At 61.1% G+C, this 23,623-nt stretch overlaps 1 protein-coding gene across 4 annotated transcripts in view; it reads left to right on the top strand.

Moving 5' to 3' along the window:
* RBFOX3 (RNA binding fox-1 homolog 3) overlaps positions 1 to 23,623 on the top strand; it is a 121,525-nt gene that overhangs the window by 84,463 nt on the left and 13,439 nt on the right. For all 4 annotated transcript variants that reach the window (XM_059485820.1, XM_059485817.1, XM_059485819.1 and 1 more), the window contains exons 3-4: positions 11,475 to 11,519; positions 17,446 to 17,782. In XM_059485820.1, the coding sequence (XP_059341803.1) occupies positions 17,681 to 17,782 (102 nt within the window). In that variant the 5' untranslated portion in view covers positions 11,475 to 11,519; positions 17,446 to 17,680. The remainder of the gene's footprint in view (positions 1 to 11,474; positions 11,520 to 17,445; positions 17,783 to 23,623) is intronic.

The raw sequence follows: 23,623 nt of genomic DNA on the forward strand, positions 1-23,623 counted from the left end.
GAGGGGCAGGCTGGGAGCACTGCAGGGTCAGGGGTGTCCCGGCAGGTCCTACAAACCTCCTTTGGAAAGTTCTCCTTGCTCCTTCTTGGGAACACCAGGCTGGACCCCGAGGGGAGCAGAGCAGCCCCCTGCCCCGCTCCTCCCCACTGCGCAGCAGGCAGGAACCTTGAAATACGAGCACTTAGCTTTTTATTACCCCATTTAATTGCTGCCTGACAGCCTAATCCAGCATTAAAAACACCAGAGCTCAGGGGAATTCGCCATTGTTATTCAACATGGATCTCTCCCCGTGCTCAGAGGTCCCATCTGCTGCTGCCTTCCACCCGCTGGCTCCTGGGACATGCTGGTCCATCCTTGGTGCTGCTGGTGGGGATTTCCTCCTGCTGGAGGTGACAGGAAGGGGGATCAGGGGGAATGAGGAAGGAGCTGGGGCCCGTGGGCAGCAGGGGCAGAGGGCTGGGGCTGTTGGGGTGAACCTGGGCTGTTATCAGGGCACTGTGGTGCTCACAGGCTGCAGCTGGGATAGAAACACCCATGGCTCTCCCCAGCTCCACAGATGTGAAAAGCAGTTGGGGAAATCACTTTTCCTCCCTGCCAGCACTTAACCCAAACTTCCCCCAGCATGGCAGAGGGGCGGCCCAGCCCAGCCTTGGAGAGGCCAGTGAGTTATAGTAATGGACACTGTGCAAAGTGTCTGTGCTGCCCATAAATCCATACCCTCCTGCAAGTGCAGATGGGCCATAACCATCCATCATCCCCAGGCAGCGTGGCTGTGCCAGGGTGGGTTTCTCCTCTGCTGTTTCTGCAGCTCCAGGGAGCTGCAGCAGAGCTCTCTCCATAATGGAGCACGAGCAGCCCCGTGGGTTAAGGGGCACAAACAGGGGGTGTCCTGAGGCTGGGGCTGGTGCAGGCACTGAGGGGAAGGTGGCAGGACCAGGGTTGAACCCTGCTCTCTCTGGCTCACCTGCATTCCATGGGGTGACTCTGCAGCAGTGCTGGAGGTGGGCAGGAGGGAAGGAGGGTGCCAAGCTCAGAGCTGCTTTGGTGCTGCTGGGGCTGAGCAGGAGCAGCAGCCCTGCCTCGCCCAGAGCACCAGAATGCCCTGGCACAGCCTCCGGGCACCTCCATTGGCATTTCTGCATCCTGTGGCAGCAGGGCCCGCCGAGGCTGGCATGTGGCAGGCAGCTGTGAGTGCTGGGCACGCTGGAACTGGGTTGGAGCTCCTGCTGCCAGTGTGGGAGGGTCTCTTTCCTTGAGGAATGACCTGGAATTCGATCAGGCAGCTTTTATTAGATTGTGAGACTGGAAGTGTAACTGTGCAGGATCAAAGGGAAGCCGGCAGTGCCGTGAACCAGGACCTGCAGGGCTGAGCGAGAGGAGCCACCCTGGGAGATGGAAATGCCCCCAGCAGGATGCTGAGGGACTCCAGCTCCTCACGGCAGAGCCACTCTCATGCAGCCCTGATGCCTCAGGGGCTGCTGAGGGACAGCAGGCTCCTCTGCTGAGTGCCACCAGCTCTGGGGCCACTCTGCCCTGTGCTATCAGCCAGGACCTCTGTACCAGGACTAAGCTGGAGCTTAGTCAGGGAGAGGGAAGGTCCTGGACACGGCCAGTCCGGGGGCTGCAGGGGTCCCAGCAGGGCTGGTGCTGGCAGCAGCACTCAGGAGGCACTGGGACTGGGCAGGATGGGCAGGGCAGGGAGAGCAATTGCGGCAGTGATTAATGGCACCTGGGCAGAGCTGACAGCTCGGGGTGCCCACGGTGGCAGGGAGCAGCTGTGTGTCCCCTGGCCGAGGGCTCTGGGTGCCAGCCGGGCTCTGGGTGCCCTGGCCAAGGGCTCTGGGTGCCAGCCGGGCTTTGGGTGCCCTGGCCAAGGGCTCTGGGTGACAGCCGGGCTCTGGGTGCCCTGGCCAAGGTCTCTGGGTGCCAGCTGGGCTCTGGGTGCCAGCTGGGCTCTGGGTGACAGCCGGGCTTTGGGTGCCCTGGCCGAGGGCTCTGGGTGCCAGCCGGGCTCTGGGTGCCCTGGCCAAGGGCTCTGGGTGCCAGCCGGGCTCTGGGTGCCAGCTGGGCTCTGGGTGCCCTGGCCAAGGGCTCTGGGTGCCATTCTGTGCTGCTGCCCCTGCCAGGCCATTCTCCCGCTCCGGCCGCTGCTGCTCCTGCCGGGGCCGTTCGGACGCTCTGGCAGCACGGCCGGGTTTATTAAGCCAATAAAGCACTGTAAAGTACCCGCACAGTGGAGCCCCTGAGGTGTCCTTGTGCACAGAGAGGAGCTGGGGGATGCCGGTGATTGCTCTGTCACGCTCAGAGATGGAGAGGAGCGGGCAGCGCTGCGCCAGGCTGCTGCTGCTGCTGCTGCGGCACTGGCGCGGCTGCCTCTGCTCCAAAGCCCTCCCTGCCCTGCCCCTCACTGGCCCTCTGCACTTTTTTAGGCATTTCTGGCCCTCAAGGGGCTGCACAATCGGGGGATGCTGGTGGCATCTCCCTCACCCATCCCTGGTGCCTGTGGCTGCCCAGGGAGAGCTTTGTCTCACCCTCTGCCTGGGGCTCCACTCCATTCCCAGACCTGGGGAGCTGCTGTGTTTTAAAACCAAGCAGATTTAAAAAGCCTGTTCACAGGTTGGTAGAGAAACAGCTGATCCCAAGCACCTCATGCTCCCAGAGGGTTTGTGAGGGGTGCAGAGCACCCCTGGGATGGCGATGGCCGCAGCCCTCCCGGTGCTGCCGGGCGCTCCTGTGGGTGCTGGTGGCAGGCACTGCTCCAGCAGCATGCAAAGCAGGCCCTGTGTAATAGATAATAATTAATAGACTGCTCTGGTGGCAAGCTAGGTAAGTAGATAAATAATTTTAATTATCCTTGGGGAGGCTGTAAAATTCGCACACAGCCCTTTATTAAACTCTCTGTTTACAACAGTCATTTATATTGTGTGTCATTTTGCATAAAACCCCCCTGGGGCCGAACAACACCATGCAGCACCGTCCCTGGCACTGCCAGCACTGCTGCTGCTCAGGAGGGCAGGGAGCAGGGCCTGGGGGATACAGAGACCCCAGCCAGAGGCAGCTCCAGCTCTCCCCTCAATGCACCCACCTGAAGCTGGTGCTGCACCCCAGCCCTGCCAAGTTCTGCCCACCTGGGGATCCCTGGGGGCTCCCCCAGACCCCAGCCCTTTCCCAGCAGAGTTGATGGGTTTGTGCTGATGGCAGGGTATTTTTTTCCTCCTTTTTTTGCGCATGTCTCTCAAAAGAGCCATAAATTCCAAGCTGTGAAATCCCGCTGCGTCAGCAGTCTGCAAAATGAAGTGATATTAAACGTGACAAAAGTCCCTCTAATTCACCCTGGCCAGTTCCTGCTTCCCTCCCCAAAGCTGTAACTGAGAGGTGGAAGAGTGGAGGTTGCCATTGTCCCTGCCTGGAATCCACTGAGCCATCCAGACCTGAGAATTGTATTAATTAGGGATTATTTACAAATGACTCTGCTCTGGCTGTGCCGCACGCGCTGCCCTGTGCACAGGTGTGTCCTGCCGCGTGTCACAGGCGTGTTCACCTGTGCTCCTGACATCTCCTCATTGCTGCAGCTCCCAGGGGTGGCTTTGCAGGGGCAGAAGGACACGGGGGTGAGCTGTTACCCTCCCCGTGACCCCTCGTGCCCTGGCTGTGCAGCAGAGGCGCCACTGCCGTGCCGCAGTGCCCTCGCTCGCAGAGCCCTGCACTGATCCTGTTCCAGTGGCAGATTCCAGCAGAGCCCCTGCCGGCCTCAGGATGAGCCTTTGGGCATTTGAAATCACTTTTACAGGAACAGTGTGTGTTTCTCTGCTCGTGGATGGGTTCTGTGCTGTCCCCACTGCAGGCACGAAACTCTGCAGAAAGTCATCGAATAATTGTAGAGTTTAATGTCCCCACAATGGGGCCGACATTTGTGTTGTTAATTTTAAAACGCTTTATTTCATCTCTGTTAAGTCAGACTCATTTTCAACAAGCTGAGTAACTCTTTCTCCCTAACTGTGGAGTTGTGTTTGATAATTTCCTTCCCCGTGTGGGGTCTGTTCTTGTCCTGGGAGGTCAGTGAGATGGCAGGACAGGACAGAGCGCTGTGCTGTGTTACCTGCCCAGGTGATCCTGGTGTGTTCCCCAGACAGGCAGGACAGGACAGAGTGCTGTGCTGTGCTGTGCTGTGTTACCTGCCCAGGTGATCCTGGTGTGTTCCCCAGACAGGCAGGACAGGACAGAGTGCTGTGCTGTGCTGTGCTGTGCTGTGCTGTGCTGTGTTACCTGCCCAGGTGACCTCGGTGTGTCCCCACAGACAGGCAGCTCTCACTGTCTCTCCTCTGGGGTACACAAAGAGCTGTGCTGCCCACAGGTGAGGTGCAGGGAGTGGTTTGGGGTTGGGAGCCTGTAGCAGGGGTTGTTTGGGGTCTCGGAGCAGGAAGGAGCATTCCCCAGCATGCTGGGCCAGGGCTATCAGTTATTTCAGCAATCGATGGTATTGATGCCATGCTAGCTGAGGAGGCCACTGGAGGGCTGTTCTTCCAAATCATTACATTCAGAGCTGAACTATCCCCTTTTCGTATAAATTCTGACAAATAAAGATGAAGCAGGGCCTTTCCCGTGGAGCTGCAGCCCAGAGTCAGGACTGGCACTGTTTGGGGCACCCCTGTCGGGATGAGCAGACGTGCCAGAGACAGGAAAGCTGCTCTAAAGGACTGTCACTCTTGGGTCCCCTCTGCTGCATCTCTCATAGGATAGGAGAGCTCCCAGGGGTCTCTCCATGGTCAAAATCCAGAGGGCACGGGACACACTGTGGGGATGGACCCTGATTGTGAGCATCTGATGGCATCAGTGGCAGCAGGAGCACCCCAAGGTGCCTGGGGAGCAGGAGGAGCCTGTTTCCCTGGGGTTGGTATCCCCACAGCTCCTGGGGTGCTCCTGTGCCCGTTGGAGCTGGCACACAGAGCTTTGGGCACCCACGGGCCCACAGAGGGGCTCCTTCCATTTGCTTTTGTCGTTTTTCATTTCAAGATGAAATTAGGCTGCATAAAGAAAAGCCCAGCCTTTTCTTGCAGCACTGCATCAGTGCATCCCTCGAGGGGAAAACACTCACACGGAGGTTTTCAGGTTTTCCTGCACTTTGCCTGTCCTCGTGTCTCCATCAGGGCTTTCAGAACGCTCACCCCTGGCCAATTCCCTGCGTGCTGCATTTGGTGCTCTGGGGTTTGTTTCCTTTTTTCCTGTTGTTTTCAATCAATTTCACAGTAGGTTTGTGGTTGGGATAAAAGCATCCCCTGCTCTCCACTCGCCTGGCAGCGCTTTGTGTCTGTGTGTCCCTGCTGATGCCACCCCAGGGTGAGCAGGGCGGGTGCTCCTCGTCCATGGCTCACCTACCTCTGCTCCAGGGCTCGTGCCGTGCCCAGGTGTCCACAAAGGATGCCCTGAAATCCATGATCTTCTCTCACAGTCGTGTCCTGCTCGGCTGCTCCATGTTCCTGCTGGCTCCTCCAGCCCCTCTGGTCCCCCTGTCCCTGCTGGCTTCATCCCAGATGTTCTCCTATCTCCACATCCCAGCGTGGATCCATCTCCTTGTGCCCTGTCCCACAGGTTATCAGGGAGAGGCTGAGCCACAGGTTAATTTACAGCGTGTGGGGAGGGGACGGGAAGAGGTCTGCCCGCTAAATAAGTCATGAGGCCGGATCCCAACAGCACAATTAGAATCCTCCATTAATGATTATTTATGGGGCTGGGAATGCTTATTTAACCTGACTATATTAAATATTAAACCAAATTATAATATTTATACCGGTATTTACAACAAAAGGAGGCGGTGGGTGGCTGGGGCAGGCCAGGTGAGTGAGGGAGGTGTGTCCAGTGCCACAGGGGTTGTGGGCAGCACTCAGGGGCTGTGGGGACCAGAGCAGCAGTCATGGCTCTGCCATTTACCCCAGCCCAGCCATAGCTTTAACCTAAGTGGCAGTAATGCTGCTGGAGGAAGGGGAAGGAGTTTTGGGTGGGAGATGGTGTCTCCCAAACTGGGACAGTAGAAGGCAAGGGAGCCCTAGTGGATGTGGGGTCAGAGGGATGTGCCCATAGCTGTGCTGCTTTTGTCACCTTGGAGCTGGAGGTGACAGCTGGGCCTCGGGGTCCCTGCTGGGGCTCCCGCTGTTGGGGTTCCCCGTGCCCGGTGCTGCTGCATGCTGGAATGCAGCTCCCTGTGGCAGAGCCATGGCCCTCGTGCCACCAGCCCTGGGAGCTGCAGGGGCTCAGTGCAGATCCCTGCGCGCTCCTGAGCCGCCGTGACTGCCGGCTCTGCAGCCCGCTGCAGATAAAATGATGATTAAGGGGTCCCACCCTATAAGCAGACAACCATGTTGACCTTATTTAGGCTCCTAATCAATTTGCCCCTGGTGTGATTAATTGAGATGCCTGCCATCGATTTGCTGTGCGACAGGAGCGGCTGAGGTGGGATGCAGTGGATGCAGCAGGGAGATCTCTGCGGCGGCCGAGCGAGGCTGAGCTGGGCAGCTCCAGCCAGGCAGGGTTACCCTAGCTCTGCTCAGCCCTGCTCCCAGGGCAGCTCCTGCTGCTGCCCGTGGGCTGCTCGTGGGGCTGCAGTGGGGTTTGCACCCCCTGGGAGCATCCCCAAAAGGTGCCATGGGCACGGGACCTGGGAAGGACGGTGTGCTCTTCTGAGCCAGACAGCAGCTTGGGAAAGAGCCCCCATGGCCCTTGCCAGTGCCAAACCCTCTGGGGGGCTGGTGAGACCCCTCCCGAGGTGTGGCCCTCCCCAGTGCCCCTGAAGGAGCTGTTCTGGGACCACCAAGCACCATGAACCCCACATGAGTGGGAGAGGCCCTGCCCAGAGCCGCCAGCTGGGGACGAAGGACCTACAGCACGGATGATTGGAAAGGATTTTCTAGCTAAATTGCTGAGCAGATGGATTTACCCTGGACTGGTCCTTGTGGACTCTGGAACATTTTCTCTCCTGTCACAGCTCCTTTTTATGACCTGCCATTTGCTCCAGCAAGCGAGAAGTGAGCCCTTGGCACGCAGCTCCTGCGGTTAAGGGATGCAGCGGCCGTGCTGCCCGCAGCCACAGCTCCTTGTCAGGAGGGTGCTGGGGCCTGGCAGGGCACCCCTGCCCACCCTGGCACCCCGGGCACTGGCAGGGGCTGGAGGGTGGCAAGGGGCAGCAGTGGCTGAGGCAGAGGAGCTGGCAGGGCTGGCACAGGGCACGCTGTGCCAGAGATGCAGCCACTGTTTATATTTCAGTTTATATATGTGTTTATATTTCTGTTTATATCAGATCATTGCAGTAACACCTGCAGAGGGGCATGGCCAGCAGGGCTCCAGATGGGAGGCTGTGGAGCAGGGCAAGCCTGGAGCCACATCCTGTTCTGGGAGAGCCCTCTGTGGTGCAGTGTGGGCAGAGGGACAGTGGTGGCTCTGGGGGTGCTGGGTTTTCCCCCTGCTCTGCCATCAGTGATTCCATCAGGGATTCCATCATCAGCACTTCCCCACGGTGATCCCACCCGCTCCTTTGGCTTCTGCTGTCCCAGCTGGTGACTGATATTTCTCTTTCTTAGAAGAAGGGAAGGACAACACAGTCTTCCACCCAAAGCCCTTCCCCTTCCTCCAGCAGCGTCCCTGCCATTTACATTAAAGGCTATAATGGGCTGGAGTAAATGGAGCAGGTTTGCAATTAGTTTTCCAAGTACTTATCTCATTAAAGTAAATGAATTATTGATTTAGTGACACTCATGCTTTTAGTGAGCAGCACAGTGCCATCCCTGCTCCGCCGCTGGCTCCTGCAGCCGGCCCTTGCACGCTGCTCCCGTGGGCACACGTGTGTGGGCATGTGGGCACTGAGCAGCAGCTCTGCCTCTCCTGGCCTGGGAGCCAGCACGGCCACGCTGGGCAGGAAAGCAGGAGCTGCCTTTGGGAGGGGCCCTGCTGAGCTGGGAGGGATGGATGGGCACCTGCTGCACCCTGGAGCGCTGCTGGGGACGTGGCAGCTGTGCCAGGACGGCTCCTGCCAGCCCATCCTGCCGTGCAGGGGATGCCAGGGAGGGAGCTTGGCTTGCTCTGGGGCTGTTGGTGCAGCACAGGGCAGGCATGGGGCTGGCATGGGGCTGGCATGGGGCTGGCAGGCAGGGTGAGGAGCTGCTGTGGCTCCCTGGGCCATCCCAGCCCCTGCAAGGGCACGGAACAAACAGGGTGTGGGGATGCTCAGCTCTGGCAGAGTGTGGCTGCAGGAGGATGAAGCACTGACAGGCTGTGCTGGAGCCAAGTGCTCATGGCTGAACCTGCCTCCCCCAGCTCGCTGCTGATTCAGCGCTTTTGCTCTCCTCTGCGCAGAGGTTTCATCTCTCCTGTAAGATAAAGCACTCCATGAACGGAGAGCTGCCTGCTCGGAGCTGCCCGGGCAGGAGGGGCTGCGCTGTCCATGCTGGGGTGTCCATGCTGGGCACTCTCCCCTGCAGCTCCCGTGCCTGGGGGACGCCACAGGGGGCTGTGCCAGGGATGCCAGCAGGATGCCAGGAGTGCCAGGCTCCTCCGGCCATGCCCGCTGTGCCAGCGGGCGCCCCTGGCTCACAGCAGGTTCAGGAATGGCACTGGAAGCTCTGATCTCCTGGCCAGCACGAGGAGGTGCTGATGGGCTGGGAGGAGGCGCCAGTGGCCAGCAGGAATTGCAGGAAGGATTTCAGGTGGGAGGTCGCAGCTGTTCCTCAGGTGGGGTTTGGTGGCCAGCAGGAATTGCAGGAAGGATTTTGGCTGGGATGCTCACAGGTGTTATTTAGGTGGGGTTTGGTGGCCAGCAGGAATTGCAGGAAGGATTTTGGCTGGGAGGCTCAGAGCTGTTATTCAGGTGGGTTTGGTGGCAGGAATTGGCTGAGAGGTCACAGCTGTTACTCAGGTGGGGTTTGGTGACCAGCCTCTGCCCCAGTCTCTGCCCCTGCCCCTCCTGCCCCTGCCTCCAACGCTGCTGGGAGCGGGATGTTTTATATTCCTTAGCTGGGGAAAAAAAAAATCCCTTCTCATTTAATTAAAAATGTTGACATTGTGCCTGGCCATCCCACCCGCCGGAGAAGGTGGTTATAAATTAAACATTAAACCTTTAATGGCCCATAAAGAAATTTTTGCTGCTGTTCTGTATATGGGGATATAAATAGAGAGGGCTGTGGGGGGAGGGTGGGACATTATTGTTCCTCAGCCAGATAATCTTTGCTAATGAATTTAATTAAAAGCAAAATTAATTTAGGATTTTTGGTGGAGGGAATGGTGGTTAAAATGTACTTTGAGAAACTACCAAGAAGTTTCCCAGCAGATCAGAGCCAGGCCTGCCTTGGTTTAAGTGTGGGGATGGGGGTGATGGGGTGCAGCTTTCATGGCATCCCTGCAGCTGGGTGACACGGGTTGCATTTCTTGTGCAGACCCCCTGATTCTGATCCAGGTGGGTTTGGCTGGGCTGGGATCACCTGTTCTGGCAGCAGGTCCCTCTGGGGCTGTGCGAGGCTCCAGGTGGAGTTGGTCAGCCCAGACCTGTGCCAGAAAAGCAGAGACTGGACCAAGATCCCCTAGATCCTGCCCAGAGCTGCTCCTGCCCCTCTCCATCAATGCTGTGCCAGGGGTTTCCCTCTCCTGCTCTGGACAGACAGGCTGTGGCTGAGCATCCCCTCCCTGTGTGTTCTGGGACCACCAGAGGCCTGTGCTGGGCTGGAGCTGGGCTTGGCCCGTCCCTGTGTGTGCCAGGAGCGTGGCATGTCCCAGCTGGGCCCATCCTGGCTGTGAGGCCCCGTGGTGCTGTGGGGAGCTTCTCAGAAGGCGCCTTTCCTGGGAAATGTGTTTGGGAAATGCAGTTACCCACCGCCGAGCCCCCCCGGGAGCGCACGGAGTCAATTATTCATTGCAGAGCAGGCAGAGCGGGCTCCCAGCGCTGCCAGCGCTCACTGCCAGCCCTGCTCTGTGCCGGCTGTGCCATGCCCTGCTCCCAGCCTGGACCCTGGTGGGCACTCCCTTGGCACGGCTCGGGGGTGGTGCCTGGGGCAGGAGGCTCTGCCAGGCCTGCAGGGCTGTCAGCATCGCTGGGAGCCAGGGAGCCCCCAAACATCTGTGTTAGGGCACCCACAGCTGGGTCTGCCCTGGCCTGGGGAGAGGGGACCCCCAGCCTGGTGAATGCCTGGTGCAGGGTGAGAGTGTTTGCAGGGTTTTTATCATGAGAGTGCTAATGGAAGTCAGCACCAGCCTAATGAGCTGTACTCCTCCATGAATCTGATTCATTGAGGCAGGAATTACCATAATTGATTATCCTGCTGCGTGCCTGAGAGCCGCGTTTGCTAACAGAGTGCCTGGGAGCAGTGTCTGTGCATCCTGAGCCGCCGGACCGTCCCTGGGCCGGTGCTGCTGGGACCAGCTGTGGGCTCAGAGCAGCCCCCAGGCACCCCCAGGGTCCTGAACCCCCCTCGGGACCCTCGCCTGGGGCTGCTGGCCCTGCACTGGGGGCTGAGCGTCTCCAGAGCTGCTGGGCAGGTGGGACCCAGCGCCCGCCGGCCTCCAAAGCGCAGGAACGGGCACACGCAGCCCCCCTCACTCTTTAGCCGCTCCTGGGATGTATCAGCCATTCCCGTTATTTCTGAGGGGCTAACGTGATTGATGAATGTTTGCCTTGGCCACGCTGCAAAAGCCAATTAGTTGAAGTGCAGCTTTCAGGAAGTTTTCTTTGAAATTTGGCTTAATTTCCAAGAAGTGCCCAGAGCCAGGAGAGCAGCGTGCCGCAGGGGCTGCTCCTCACAGGAGCGTGTCCCTGTGCTGCTGCGGGCTGAGGGCTTGGGATGCACCGAGCCAGATGTGCAGCCAGCATTGGATGGCAGCTGTGCCCTGTGGGGTGTGTGGGGCTGTGCCTGCAGGGCTCTGGGGCCCAGGAAGGGACCCTGGGTTCCTGGTGCACTGATGGGGCTGAAGGAGAGGGCATGGGGCTGCTGGGTGCTTGTCACTGTAAGACATGAAATAACACGACACAGACACGCTGCTGTTTCCAAGGTAAAAAGGGGAAGTTTATTTTTTGACTCTAACATTTATAATTTCCAAAAGTGACAGTGGATTGGAGGGTGACAGTGCCACCTCTCCAATGACACTGGACAAACCAACAGCCCGTCAAATTTCTCCTCCTCCGTAAAAGAATGCAAACCAATGAGTTATTTACAGAAAGTGTGTGAGAAAGTTCATTACAAGAATGTAAGCATCAGAAGGCTTAGAAAATCTTAAAAAATCAGGGTGGCAGGGGCTGATGCTGCTTGGCTGCCCTGGGCTGAGCCCCTGGCCTGGCCAGCACAGGCTCCCCAGTGCCCAGGGAATGTCACTGACATCCAGCTCACATCCCAGCACCGTGCAGACATGGGCAGGCAGCGCTGACTGTGACAGGTTAGTGGTGACGATGATGATGATGATCACTGATTTTAACCCTTCCTCCCCTTGCCTGTGTTTTCCAGAGCGCCCCGTGCGAGCGCCGCGGGAGGAGCTGGGCTCAGTAAAAGGTACGGAGGGTTGGGGTCCCAGCCAGGGGCTGCCTTGGCTCTGCCCTGGCTGCTCCCGGGGTCCCTCCTGCATCCAAACCTGCGTGTGTGGGGTGGCAGGGAGCTTGGCACGGGCAGGGCAGGGCCTGGGGCTCAGGGATGGGGCTGGGGGCACAGAGCTGCTCCCGGGGTCCCTCCTGCATCCAAACCTGCGTGTGTGGGGCTGGCAGGGGCCCCGTTCTGCGGCAGTTGCTCACCCAGGAGATGTTTGTCCCCAGGGTTCTGGGAGGGTCACCACAGCTCACAGTGTCCCAGGCTGAGGCAGGGCATGGCTGATGTGAGTGGAAGGTGAACCAGAGCAGGTGCCCTCTGCCAGCCTGTGCCCGCTGCTCAGGTGTGGGTGGCTCCTTCCTGTGCCACCCTCACATCTCTGGACTTTGCAGCATCAGGAGGAGCCCATCACAGAGGGGACACTGCATCCCCCCAGGGTCCATCCCACTGAGGACAGCCAAAGCCAGTGGAGTAGAGGGGCAGGGAAAGCTGAGGGGCTGCAGAGGATGAGTGTGGTGCATCATCCACAGCTCTGGGCCCTGCCAGGGGCTGGGGGTGCCAGGGCGTGCCAGGGGCAGTGGCCCTGTGCTGCAGGAGCTGCTCACATGCAGGGCTGTGAAGGGGAACACTCCCATCCTTGGCACACACAGGACAGCGATGGAGGTGACCTGCTGGGAGGGATTGCGGTGTGGAAGGGACCTGAGATCCTGTGGGAAATGTGGAAAAAGAGCTGCCAGGAGGAGCAGGAAGGGTGGGAGCAGAGTGTGCAGGGAGCCAGGATGGACAGGAGGAAGGCTGTCCTGTGCTGGGCTGTGCTGTGGGCCTGGGACACTGCTCAGCTGTGGGGCCGGGCTGCCCCCAGCCCTGTGCTTGCTGGTGTCTCAGTGGTTCACTCCCCATTGAGGAGGGGGCTTTGCTCCCCCCAGTGCCCTGCTGTGTGTGGGCGGGCGGGCACGGCTCAGCCCTGGGCTGCAGGGATCTGCCGTGGCCCTGGCTGTGTCTGCAGGAGGGGAGGGCAGCAGGGTGGGGGTCCTGCAGCTCAGCTGCCCCTGCCCGCTCTGGGTGGGAGGTTTGGGGTCTGCACAGGGGCTCTGGGCTCTGTTGGTGTGGCTGTAGAAGGAGAGGGTGGGATGGAGCTGGTCAGGGAGCTGGGGAGGTGCTGTGCTGCTGCCCCTGCCCAGTCTGTCTGCTGGTGATGGAGGGGTTTCATTCTGCTGCATTCATTCTGGGCCCCTCTCTCTGTCTGTCTGTCTGTCCCATACTGCAGAGCTGGGGGCTCTGGCAGGGCTGGGGGCACCCCAAGTCGCAGCTGGGGCACAGAGAGAGAGGAGAGGGTTGGGATCACAGAGATATAGGAGGGAGCAGGGAGCCCCCCGCCCCAGCTGCCTGCAGTGGTGCCTCCGCTGCTTTATCACCCTCTCCTGGTGCTGAATTATTGAGAGTGTTGCTCTCGTTTATTGCCGTGCTGGAGGAGAGCTGCCTCCAGCCTGGTGCTGCTCTGAATGTGATTATGGGGCTGTGGATGTCAGAGCCAGCTGGGCCCCTGAGACCAATCTGCTGCCCCCCTCACTCCTGTGCTTCCCTTATCCTTATTTATTCCCTCCCTCCCCGCCTGGCTCAGCGCTCATGGTCCCCCTGCTCCTTGCAGTGTGTGCCCCTGGAGCACAGAGACTGAGAGCCTGAGGAGCAGCACTGCCTGCCTGCCAAGCCAGGGGCAGCAGGGGCTCGTGTGCAGGACCCCGACCCATCCCAGGGTGCCTCAGACCCCTCCTGTTGTGTGCCCTGTGCTGGCACCTGGGGCTGCTGCTGAAGCCCCCCTGTGTGGGGCACAGGGCTGCCAGTTCAGAGGCTGCATTTCTTGGGTTCGGTCACAGCCCCCTCCTCAGCTGGCGAGGTCATACCTGGTGCTCCATCTTTGGGATTCAGAGCAGGGGCTCAGAGTGTCTCCAGTGACCTCTGAGAGCTGCTGGAGGAGGAGGAAGGAGCAGGGACAGATGGAAGGTTTAACAGGGTGCCAGGGAGCCTTGTCAGCCCTTGTCGCTGCCCCGGCTTGGGGCAGGGACCATCCCTGTGGTGCTGGGGACGTGGGACCTTCCTTGCCATGGGATGGATGCTCCTTGTCACGCAGCAGCTCTGATCTGTCAGTGCCTTCATCTAATTGCTTGATGTCTTTGAATAACTACTAATGAGCTTCTAATTAATGAATGCCTTGGCTTGGGGGCATTTTGAGTGGGTGGCAGGAGAGGATTAGGCTGGTGCTGCTGTCCCTGGGTGCTGTGGGCTGCCAGCACTGCCCTCACAGGGTGACCCCGGGGCTGGAGCACCTGATGTCCCAGCACAGCCTCGAGGGCCCTGAGGCAGAGGCTGTGTCCTGCCTGATCTGCAGCTCCTTGGCATCTCTCAGGAGTGCCAGCACCCAGCTTTGCCCTGTGGGGAGTGCTGCAGGGACCGGGGGGTCCCACCAAGCACCAGCAGCCCCCAGGACACCCAGTGCCCCCGTGGCTGTGTGCTGTGCCCCCGTGGCAGGTCCAGGACATGGCATCATGGCGTCATCCTCTCTGCTGGGAGAGGAAGCACGGGGCTCCCAGTGCTGCCAGGTGTTGGAATTTCACTGCATCCTGTGGGTGGGAATCTGGGCACGAAGCTGGGCCAGCTCTGGGCTGGCAGCAGCTCTGACAGGTGCCCAGGGCTGGGTGCAGTGCCCTTGGCACCTGGATGTGCCACAGCTGTGCTCAGTGGGGCTGGGGGCTCCAGGCAGACCCCTGGGCTCGTTCCTCGTGGATGAAGCTCCCAGATGTCCCAGGGTGTCCCTTGGAGGAGGCCTGAGCCTTTCCGCCCTTTCCCAAGGAGAGGATGGCACCGCTCTGGCTGCCTCGGGCGCCTCCCAGCAGCTCTGCCCTGTGCAGCACGTCCATCCCGGTGCCTGGAGCAGCCAGATGGGCTGAGCTGTCCCTGGCAGGTTCCCTCAGGGGTCTGGGTGTGTGCCCACCAGTGCTCCCAGTGCAGGCTCTGTCCCTTGGCCAAGGCCACTCCTGTCCCGGTGCCGTGTTGTTCTCCCTCTTCCAGAAAACAAAACCAAGGAGCCCTGAAGGGTTCATTTAAAATAAATAAAAAACTGGGAATTGTGCTGATTTGAAGGAAAGGCAGCCCCATCCTGAGCGGGGGAGCGCAGTGCCAGCCCGGCCCCGAAGGGCAGAGAGGGATGTGCTGAGAACTGCAGCCCTGTGCAACTTCAGCCTTTGATCGTATATCTCACACGTGCCCTTTGCTTTCCCTCTGCTGATATTTATTAGGTTTAATTTTACTGGGACACGGCTGTAAGTGAGACAGATGGAATGGGGTCTGTGCGCCTGGTGAACACATCTTAATTAAACAGATAAATAAACTTTCCTTCCAGGAGGCTTCAGTTTCGGAGGGGCTCCTCGGGGGCTGCGGCTCTGCGGGGCGGGCACAGCCCTGGTGCCACCACTGCTGGCTGGCACTGTGGCACGGTGTCACCGGGAGCAGCAGGGTGAGGTGGTGCCAGCAAGGTGTCCCTCTGAGCTGACAGGGTGCCACCCTGCCCATCAGTGTCCCCCGGGCTCCCCGCTGCAGAGGGACATCTCTGCGGCCGGGCACACCTTGGGGACGGCAGGAGGAGAGGGAGAGGAGACTCCGGCTCTGCTCAGCTCCCAGAGCTGTGCCCATTCCGCTGCTGGCTCAGGGCAGTGCCAGCACGGCCAGGAATGCCTTTGAGTCACCCTGGCCGGAGCGGCGCGGGGGAGGATGGGCACATTACCTCATCCTGGAGCCGCTCCTGCCTCACGTGGTGCGCTTGGTTGGGCACCGCAAGGCCACCGTGCCAGGCATGCCCTGCCGTTGTCACCTCCAGAGCTGCAGTGAGCCAGAGCGGCCCAGGGCCTTTGGAGCTGCCTGCTCGGGGTGCCCCTGCCCTGCACGGGGTCTGTGGGTGTGTGCGGGTTCCTGGGGGAGCCCCTCTCCCCTCAGCTGCACCAAGGGCTGTGCAGGGACACACTTGTCGTTTCAGAGCTGTCCCACATCCTCCCCTGGTGCTGGAGTGCACAGAGGGCATGGCATGGGAGGGAAGGGAAGCTGGGCACCACCAGGAGAGCGGGGTTTGAGCACCAGGATGTGCCAACGGGGCCACAGCATCTGTCCTGGTCCTTGGAGCAGCTGTGGTGGGCACCCACGGGGAGCAGTGCCTGGGGATGCTGTTGGCAGCAGATGTCACTGCTGGACCTTTTTGGTGCCCAGTTCCACAAGGTGGTGGTGGTGACAAAGCCTCCCCCGGGCCTGGCATCCCCTCCCTGCAGTCCCCTTGGAGTGCATTCCCCCAGTGTCAGGACCTGCTGGGAGGGGCTGGCACCCCCTTGGCCCCACACACCTCTTTCTCAGGGTGGCTCTTGCAGATCTGCTTGCAGCAGGCTCTCCCTGTGCCTCTGGGCCAGCCGTGCCACACGCACGCTGCTGCTCTGGAGTGTCTGCAGCAGGAGCCGTAGCACTGCGAGTGTACCAGGACACTGCAGCATGTCACTGTGCCTGGGGATACTGTGGAAAATCCCAGCTCCAAACGGCTGGTTGTGTGCTGGAGGCTCCGGCAGGGACAGAGCATCAGCAGCTGCTGGCACAGCCCTGCCTTTGTGCATCACATTTGGCCGAGACGGAAGCCGAGCCGAGCCCAGGTTTCGTTTCCTCCATGCCCCAGCACAATGCCAGCCTGGCAGCCTCGGCGCTGCCATGGCTCCGGAGCTGGGCACGGCGCTGGGCACCAGGGAGGGACCCACGGCAGCGCCGGGGCTGCAGCGGGGCCGGGATGGTGGAGGTGGGACGGGACCCGAGCGAGCACACCCGGCTGTCCCTCGCGGGCACTGGCACGTAGAACATTGCCATGGCAGCTGTGGCAGCGGCCGGGCTGGTGTGGATGCGTCAGGGCAGCACCGCAGGGCTCTGGGAAACGCCAGAGCACCTCTGGAGCCCTGCTGGGACTGACCTGTGCCCGCCAGCGGGCGGATCCTGGGGCAGAGGGTCCCCATGGCTCTGGGGAGCGCAGGGAGGCAGTGCCATGGCAGGGCCCCGTGTGACCCCATGGAGGAGGGCCCCATGTCACCCCAACGGGCAGGGGTCCCTGTGTCACCCCAAGGGGCAAGAGTCCCATGTCACCCCAAGGGGCAAGAGTCCCATGTGACCCCAGGGACAGGGGTCCCGCAGCCCTCCGTGCCAGGGGGACGGGCAGGCAGGCGGGGGCTCCCTGGGCTCCCACACCTTGGCAGGGCAGGGCAGTGGTGCCCGGGGCATGCGGGCAGCGGTGAGGTGCGGCCGGCCGGGCAGGGCCCGCTGCGGGGCCGTGCGGGGCCGTGGCTCCGCTGGCTCCCGTGGCTCCGCTGGCCCCGGTGGCCCCGGAGGCGGAGCCGGGGCTGCCGCACGGTCCCGCGGCCCGGAGCGCCGGCGGCCGGCAGCGGGAGCGCGGCGGAGCGCACGTGTGCGGCGGGCGGGGTGCGCACGGGGGATCCCCGGCAGCCCCGCCGCCCGCCCCGCACGGCTCCGCGGCCCCGGCTGCAGCGCCGGAACCCCGGTAAGAGCCTTGCTGCCCGGGAGGGAGCCGGCCCTCGCCGCCCGGCCCATCCTGCCCCGCTGCCTCCCCAGCGTGCGGCCGGGCGGCGGAGAAGCCGTCCGCAGCGCGGCGGCGGCGGAGGGGTTAAGTGCGGGATCAGCTGTTCTCATGTCATTACGGATTCTCTTCATTTTATACAGAGCTCTGTTTGATGTCTGAATGCACAGGGGACTCCCCCTCCTCCTCCAACTCCCACCCCTTTTATTTCGCTCCCGAGCCCTCTCTCCTTCCTCCTCCCCTTCCTTTCTCTCCCGCTCCGCTCTGGCTCATGCACACCCTTTGCAGACCGTGCGCTCAGTGCCAGTGTCTAATGGCCCCGAAGTGAAGAGCCAGGCGCTGCTCCGGCGGCGGCGCGGCCGGCCTGCCGCAGATGAACCCTCCTAACTAGCGCCGAGGGGTCGGGAGGGACGGCGAGCAGGGGAGAGCCCGAGGGGCCAGCCGGGAAGACGAGGATAGCGGTGGATAGCGGTGTGCGGAAGAGGACGGACCCGCGAGCAGCTCCACGGCTACCTGTCGACACATGCTGTGCTCCATGGCTAACTCGGGCTGCCTCCTTGTCTCCAACTCAGGCATGCTTCCTCACTCTCTCCCCTGTCCTCCAGCCTTCCTCTACCTCCAACAGGTAAGCCACCCTCTCCAGGGGATTTTTTTGCTTTCCGGTTCGCACGTGTTTGTGGCTGGTTCCCTCTCGGCAGAGGGTAAGAGCTTGGCAGCTTCTCGCAGCCTCCCCGCTCCAGCCCCGGGAGCCGGGGATGCTGTTGGCGGCTCGGCCGCAGCTTTGGGGTCTCTCGGTTTGCCCAGGGGGAGCAGGGCCAGGGCAGCGGGCGGGCAGTGCGGCAGGCAGGGCAGGGCAGGGCAGGGCAGAGCCGCCGGCGCGGCTCCAGCGCTCCCGCCTCGCGATGATGGATGCTCGTGAGGAACGAGGCTCCTGCGCGGCCTGAGCAGAAGGGAAGTGATGAGCTCGTGTGTGCACACGTGTGTGCACTGTGTGTGCGTGCCCACGGCCGGGCATTGGCTGTCCCGCTGTCACTGGAGGTGCTGCAGAGGGGCTGGGGGCACGTGGTGCCAGGCGGGTGCCAGGCTTGGGTTTGCCAGCCCAGAGAGAGGCTGCTGAGGTTGTCAGTTTGGTCCTTCACCTGGGCCAAGGTTCCTCTGTCCCACAGGGCTGCCCTGGTCCCTGTGCTGGACCCTGACTGCCAGGTTTCTGGGCCCACCATCCCAGGGGAAGCGCGGCTTGGGAGAGGCAGCATCTTCCTCAAATGCCTCCGTGCTGCGTCGGAAATCCCGTCTGCCAGCCAGGCAAACCGCTCCATTTGTGCTTTCAGGAGTTTAAAAATTCATGGCATCCTCGCTGCACTCGGCGTGGCCGGCGCGGTTCAGCCAGCGGCGAGGACGGGCACGCGGGTGCCAACCAACAACCCTCACCCCAGCGAGGAGGCCGAGGAGTGCTGTGTCCCTCGGGGTGTCTGTGCCCGGTGTCCGAGCAGGGTCGTGGCCAGAGCACGGCCAGGGGTGGTGGGCATGGCGAGGCCCAGGTGTCTCTCCCATTCCGGTGCTGGCCGTGGGCACGGGGGCTGCGGCGGGGCTGCCGAGGCAGGCCCGGGATTTATTGCACCCAGAGCCCGGGGACAGCCAGGGCTGAGCTGGGTTTCACACTTCCCAGAGCTGCACTGAGCTCCCTGTGCCTGCTGCACACCTGACACTGAGCAAACCTGTCCCTGAACGCCTACCCATCCCAGGGATGGTTTCTGTCCCTAGGAAGGAGCACAAGGATGCTCTGTCTGCAGCATGGGGGATGTCCCTCTCCAGCTGGGATCCCCTGTCCCTGGCCACACTAGGGGCTCAGCTGTGCTCCCCTTTGCCCTGTGGAGCGCTCTGGCAGGGCTTGGCCTGGCTCTGGCAGCAGTGGCAGTGACAGCACGGCCCAACGGGTGCTCCCAGTGCCTGCAGGGCTGGGAGAGAGGAGCTGCAGCTCCCTGGGAGGCAGGAACTTCCCTGGGCGTGCAGCTCTGCCCCTGGCAGCCCCCGGCTCCCCCATCACCCTGCCTGGTTTGCTTTGACCGTGGTGTTCTGCATCTCTTCCTCCCTGCTCTCCCAGCAGCCTCCTGCTCCTTGGCAGCAGCTCTGGACTTGTGAGCCAGGAGGAGGGTTTTGTTACAGGATCTGGAGTTGGATTTTCACCCGGCTCATGAGCACGATGGAGGTGAAAATCTCCGTCCCCTTCCTGGGGTTTATGCTGAGCTGAGGTTCTGCACCCAGCACCTGGGGACAGGTGTTCCTGATGAGTGTCACAGCAAGGTGTCAGGGACAGGGACATCACTGGAGGCCATCACTGGGGCAGGGGCATGGGCCATGCGTGGCTGATGGGCCCCTCAGTGGCTGTGCCTGGCTCCTGCTTTAGCTCTGAGTTTGCTCTGGGTTTTAGGCTGCCCACCTGTGCCACCTGCCCCCCAGGAGCACACAGGGATCAATGCTGCCTCTGCCTGGGGCATGTGCCCACCCCAGAGCGGCTCTGCCAGCTGGCCTGGCTCACCTCTGTGCCCCTGAGAGGGTTCATTTCACCTGACTTTCCCTGAGTTGGCTGTGCCGTGGGGCCTGGGGGGACTTGGTTGTGACCCCCCCTGGGTTATGGGTCCCTGCCCAAACCCTTTATGGGTTTGTAAGGAGGCGTCCTATGGTGGTGCCTGAGCCGGTGACCAGGACTGAGTCTGCTGGGCTGGCCAGTTGGTCAGGAGCTGGGTAATGCCCAGGTGTGCACGCAGTGAGTGTCCTCATGCCCTGCAGACAGGGCTCTCCCTGCCAGGAGCCTGTGCCTGGGGTGGTTCCTGAGGATGTTCTGTAGCTCCAGCCACAGCGTTTGCAGCTGGGCTGGGATTTCAAGGGATGACCAAGTAATGAAGCGCTCAGCTAAACTTCAGTTCTTCCAGTGCCAGGGAGGGCTCAGCAGTGCCAGTGGCTCTTGCAGGAGCTGGGGTGCCTCTCAGCTCACTCTGCTCCATTTCCCCCATGTGGCCACCCTGGCCTGGCTTTAGGAGCCTTGGGTCTGTGGCATTCTGGGCTGTGCAGCCACACCGTGCCCAGAGCTGCCCCTGGCACTGCCCTGCTCCAAGGGCAGGAGTTCTGGAGGGCAGGAGGGCGGGGCCAGGGCAGGGTGGGTGCAGGTCTGCAGCAGAGCAGCCTGGCCCAGAGGGAACGCTGCATCGTTCCCTAGGGCTTGCAGGGACGTTTGGCTCTGGCTCAGCGAGGGTCTGGTGTGCAAGGACCCTCTGGTGGCTTCGTTTGGTGAACAAGGAATCAGTCACTGCTCAGAACACATCTCACTGTTGTGGGTGAGCAGTGATGGCTGCAGGGCAGGGCTTGGTGCTGACCCAGGGCAGACCCTGAGGCTCAGCATCATTGCTGAACCCTGCACAGCCCCGCTGCAGCCCCGTGCAGGTGTGAGCCCAGCCCAGGCTGACAGCCAGGTGTGCGGGGCTGATGCAGTGCTGCTCCTGGCCGGGAACATCCCCTGCTCCCAGTCACACCTGCACAGGAGCCCAGGCTGAGCAGCGCCGGGAAGCAGCTGCTGCAAACCCTGCTTGGAAAATTCCTTTCCAAAAGGGCTGCTGCCAGCTTTAGCGTGGTGTATTTTTAGGGAGCGGGTCTATTCCGAGCGGTTTCAGCAGCGGGCGCGTTTCAAACCGGGTTTGTCCCGCTGCCCGTGTGAGACCCAGCACGGCAGCTCCTGCTCTGCCCAGGCTGTGCCAGCTGCCCTGCCCATGAGCACAGGCCCTAAAACCCCAAAACATGTTTCCTGCTTCGGATTCCTTCGTACTGAAAACACTGACATTAATTTTAGCTTTGCAAAGCTGCTTCTCCCACAATAGCTGTGATTTTGGCCCACACTGCCTGGCAGTGCTCTTTTTATAGGTATATTCCTATTTTTATGCTATAGTGATGGGTGAATGAGTAGATTAAATTAGATTTAGTATCTGTCATTCCTTAAAGCATCACATGCAGTCGGAGGGGGGGGTGTAACAAAGACAGGCTAATTAGCAGAGCGGGTGCAGGCCCCCCCCAGCAGTTCCACCAGCTGCACACCCTGGCCCCGGGGCTGCCCCCGCTCAGGGGCCACCATCCGCACGGCAAGGTGCTTTGGAACGTGGCTTTGTGTGCAGCCAGGGCTGGGCAGGGTGCTGCGTGCTCAGCTGGGCACCTCCAGGAGCCCCAGGGTCCCTTGGCTGCTGTCCCCACGGGGATGGGGGACACTGTGTGGAGACACTGTGTCTGTGGCATGGTGGGCTGCCATGGAGGAGCCAGGGGCACCAAGGGGCACCGTAGCCCCTCCAGGAAGGGCATCGGTCACTTCAGTGCTGCTGGTTTTTGTAGGCAGCTGTGGAGCTGGGTGCTTGGAGGGCGTGGGGAGCTGTGCCAGTGCTGGGAAGGCTGGCAAGGGTGCCTGGGCACAGGAGAACTGAATGTCCAGGGAAGGAGCTGGATCTTCCAGTGCTGGTGTGAGCCAGTGTGTGGTCAGGGGCTGTGCAGTCCTGGCCATGCCGTGGCCACTGACACAGTGACGTGACAGTGCCATTGGGCAGGTTGGGAGCGGTGGGGTGGGAACCCTGGGCTGGGAGCTCTGGGATGGAGCTCTGGAGTGGGAGCTGTGGGATGGAGCTCTGCAATGGGAGCTGTGGGATGGAGCTCTGCGCTGGGAACCCTGAGCTGGGAGCTCTGGGATGGAGCTCTGCAATGGGAGCTCTGGGATGGAGCTCTGCAATGGGAGCTCTGGGATGGAGCTCTGCAATGGGAGCTGTGGGATGGAGCTCTGCGCTGGGAACCCTGAGCTGGGAGCTCTGGGATGGAGCTCTGGAATGGGAGCTCTGGGATGGAGCTCTGCAATGGGAGCTCTGGGATGGAGCTCTGCAATGGGAGCTGTGGGATGGAGCTCTGCGCTGGGAACCCTGAGCTGGGAGCTGTGGGAGCTGCAGGATCCCCCCTCCAGTGCCCATGGGCAGCCCTGGCAGGGCTTTAGGCTGCAGCACCTCCCTTGGCATTGCAGGGGCCAGCAGGGAGCAGTGTGAGCAGCGCGCCCCTCACTCCTGGAGCAGGGGAAGGGTTGTGGTGGGCACCTCAGTGCTGTGGGCACTGCCAGGCTCAGGGCTGTTCCCACACCAGCCCTGTGTGCCCAGCCAGGATCCACAGCCGGGCTCTCAGCACAGCCTTCAAACAGCTCCTGTGGAAAATGCAAACTGGGGAGAAAGGAGTGGGAGCAGGCGACAGTGGCAGCTTATTTGTGATCTGCATTGTGTGGGGAGCCCTTAATTAGAGGTAATTAGACTAATTAACTTGCAAATGAGAAACTCGTCTTTTCCCCCTGTTCTTTTACAAGAAAAAACAGGAAAGACGAACAACAAGATAAATATTGAGGCTAATTAAGTTGTACCTGCTGTAGAGCCCTCCACCCACGGGAGGCCTGGCATGGGTGCCATCCCTGTCCGTGTGTCCTGCTGTCCCCACTCAGAGCTGCTCACACTGCCAGGCATGTGTGCCCATGGCCCTGTGGTCCCCTCTGGTGGAAAGGGACATGGTGTGTGTCCAGGAGGGACATGGTGTGTGTGTGTCCAGGAGCTGCTGGGGACAGTGGCCAATGCAAGGACCCAGTGGCCAGGCCCTGGCAGTGGCAGTGCCACAGAGGGCATGGCCCCAGCACCTTGCCTGGCACACTCCCTTGCCAAAGCCATCCCATCCATCAGAATGGAGCAGGGATGTCCCCTCTGACACCACCAGGTGACACTCCCCGAGGAGCAGGGATGTCCCCTCTGATGTCCCCTCTGACACCACCAGGTGACGCCCCCAGCCATTCCCAGCCCTTCCCTCGGGCCATCTCCGCTTTCCCCTGCTCTGTGCCGCGCAGCCCGGGGGTTCTGTTAGCACAGCCCAGTTCAAATGTCTGATTAGTCTGTAGGAGATCGAGGGGTCAATTTTCCACAGCTCCTTCCTCTCCATTTAACTAATTTAACCGCACGATTGTTACAAATTTCATTTTATTATAGCGCTGCTTCTCAGTCCAATTGAATTACCAAAATCTCATTTTCTCAGAAGTGCTGAATATGTAATTAGAGGAAAAATTATGCTCCTGGCTGCCTATTAGAGAGGGCTGCGTGCAAGCACTGTCCAGGCACACACAGGGTCCCTGGTGCCACAGTGCCCGCACAGGGCCAGCAGGTGCCACCCACAGCTGTGCCAGAGCCCCAGCATGGTGACAGTGACAGGGTCTGGGCCAGCAGGTGCCACCCACAGCTGTGCCAGAGCCCCAGCATGGTGACAGGGCTGACAGTGCCAGGGTCAGTGCCTGTGCTCTGCAGGTGCAGGAGCAGTGTTCAGCTGGGTTCCTGGCGCCCTGTGGGCCAGGTGTGGGGCTGGCAGGGGCGCCGCTGTGGGGTGTGGGAGGTGTGGGGCAGGTGTGGGACTAGCAGTGGCAGGG

This window comes from Ammospiza nelsoni, chromosome 19 (genome assembly GCF_027579445.1).
Source record: "Ammospiza nelsoni isolate bAmmNel1 chromosome 19, bAmmNel1.pri, whole genome shotgun sequence".
NCBI classification, from domain to species: Eukaryota; Metazoa; Chordata; class Aves; order Passeriformes; family Passerellidae; genus Ammospiza; species Ammospiza nelsoni.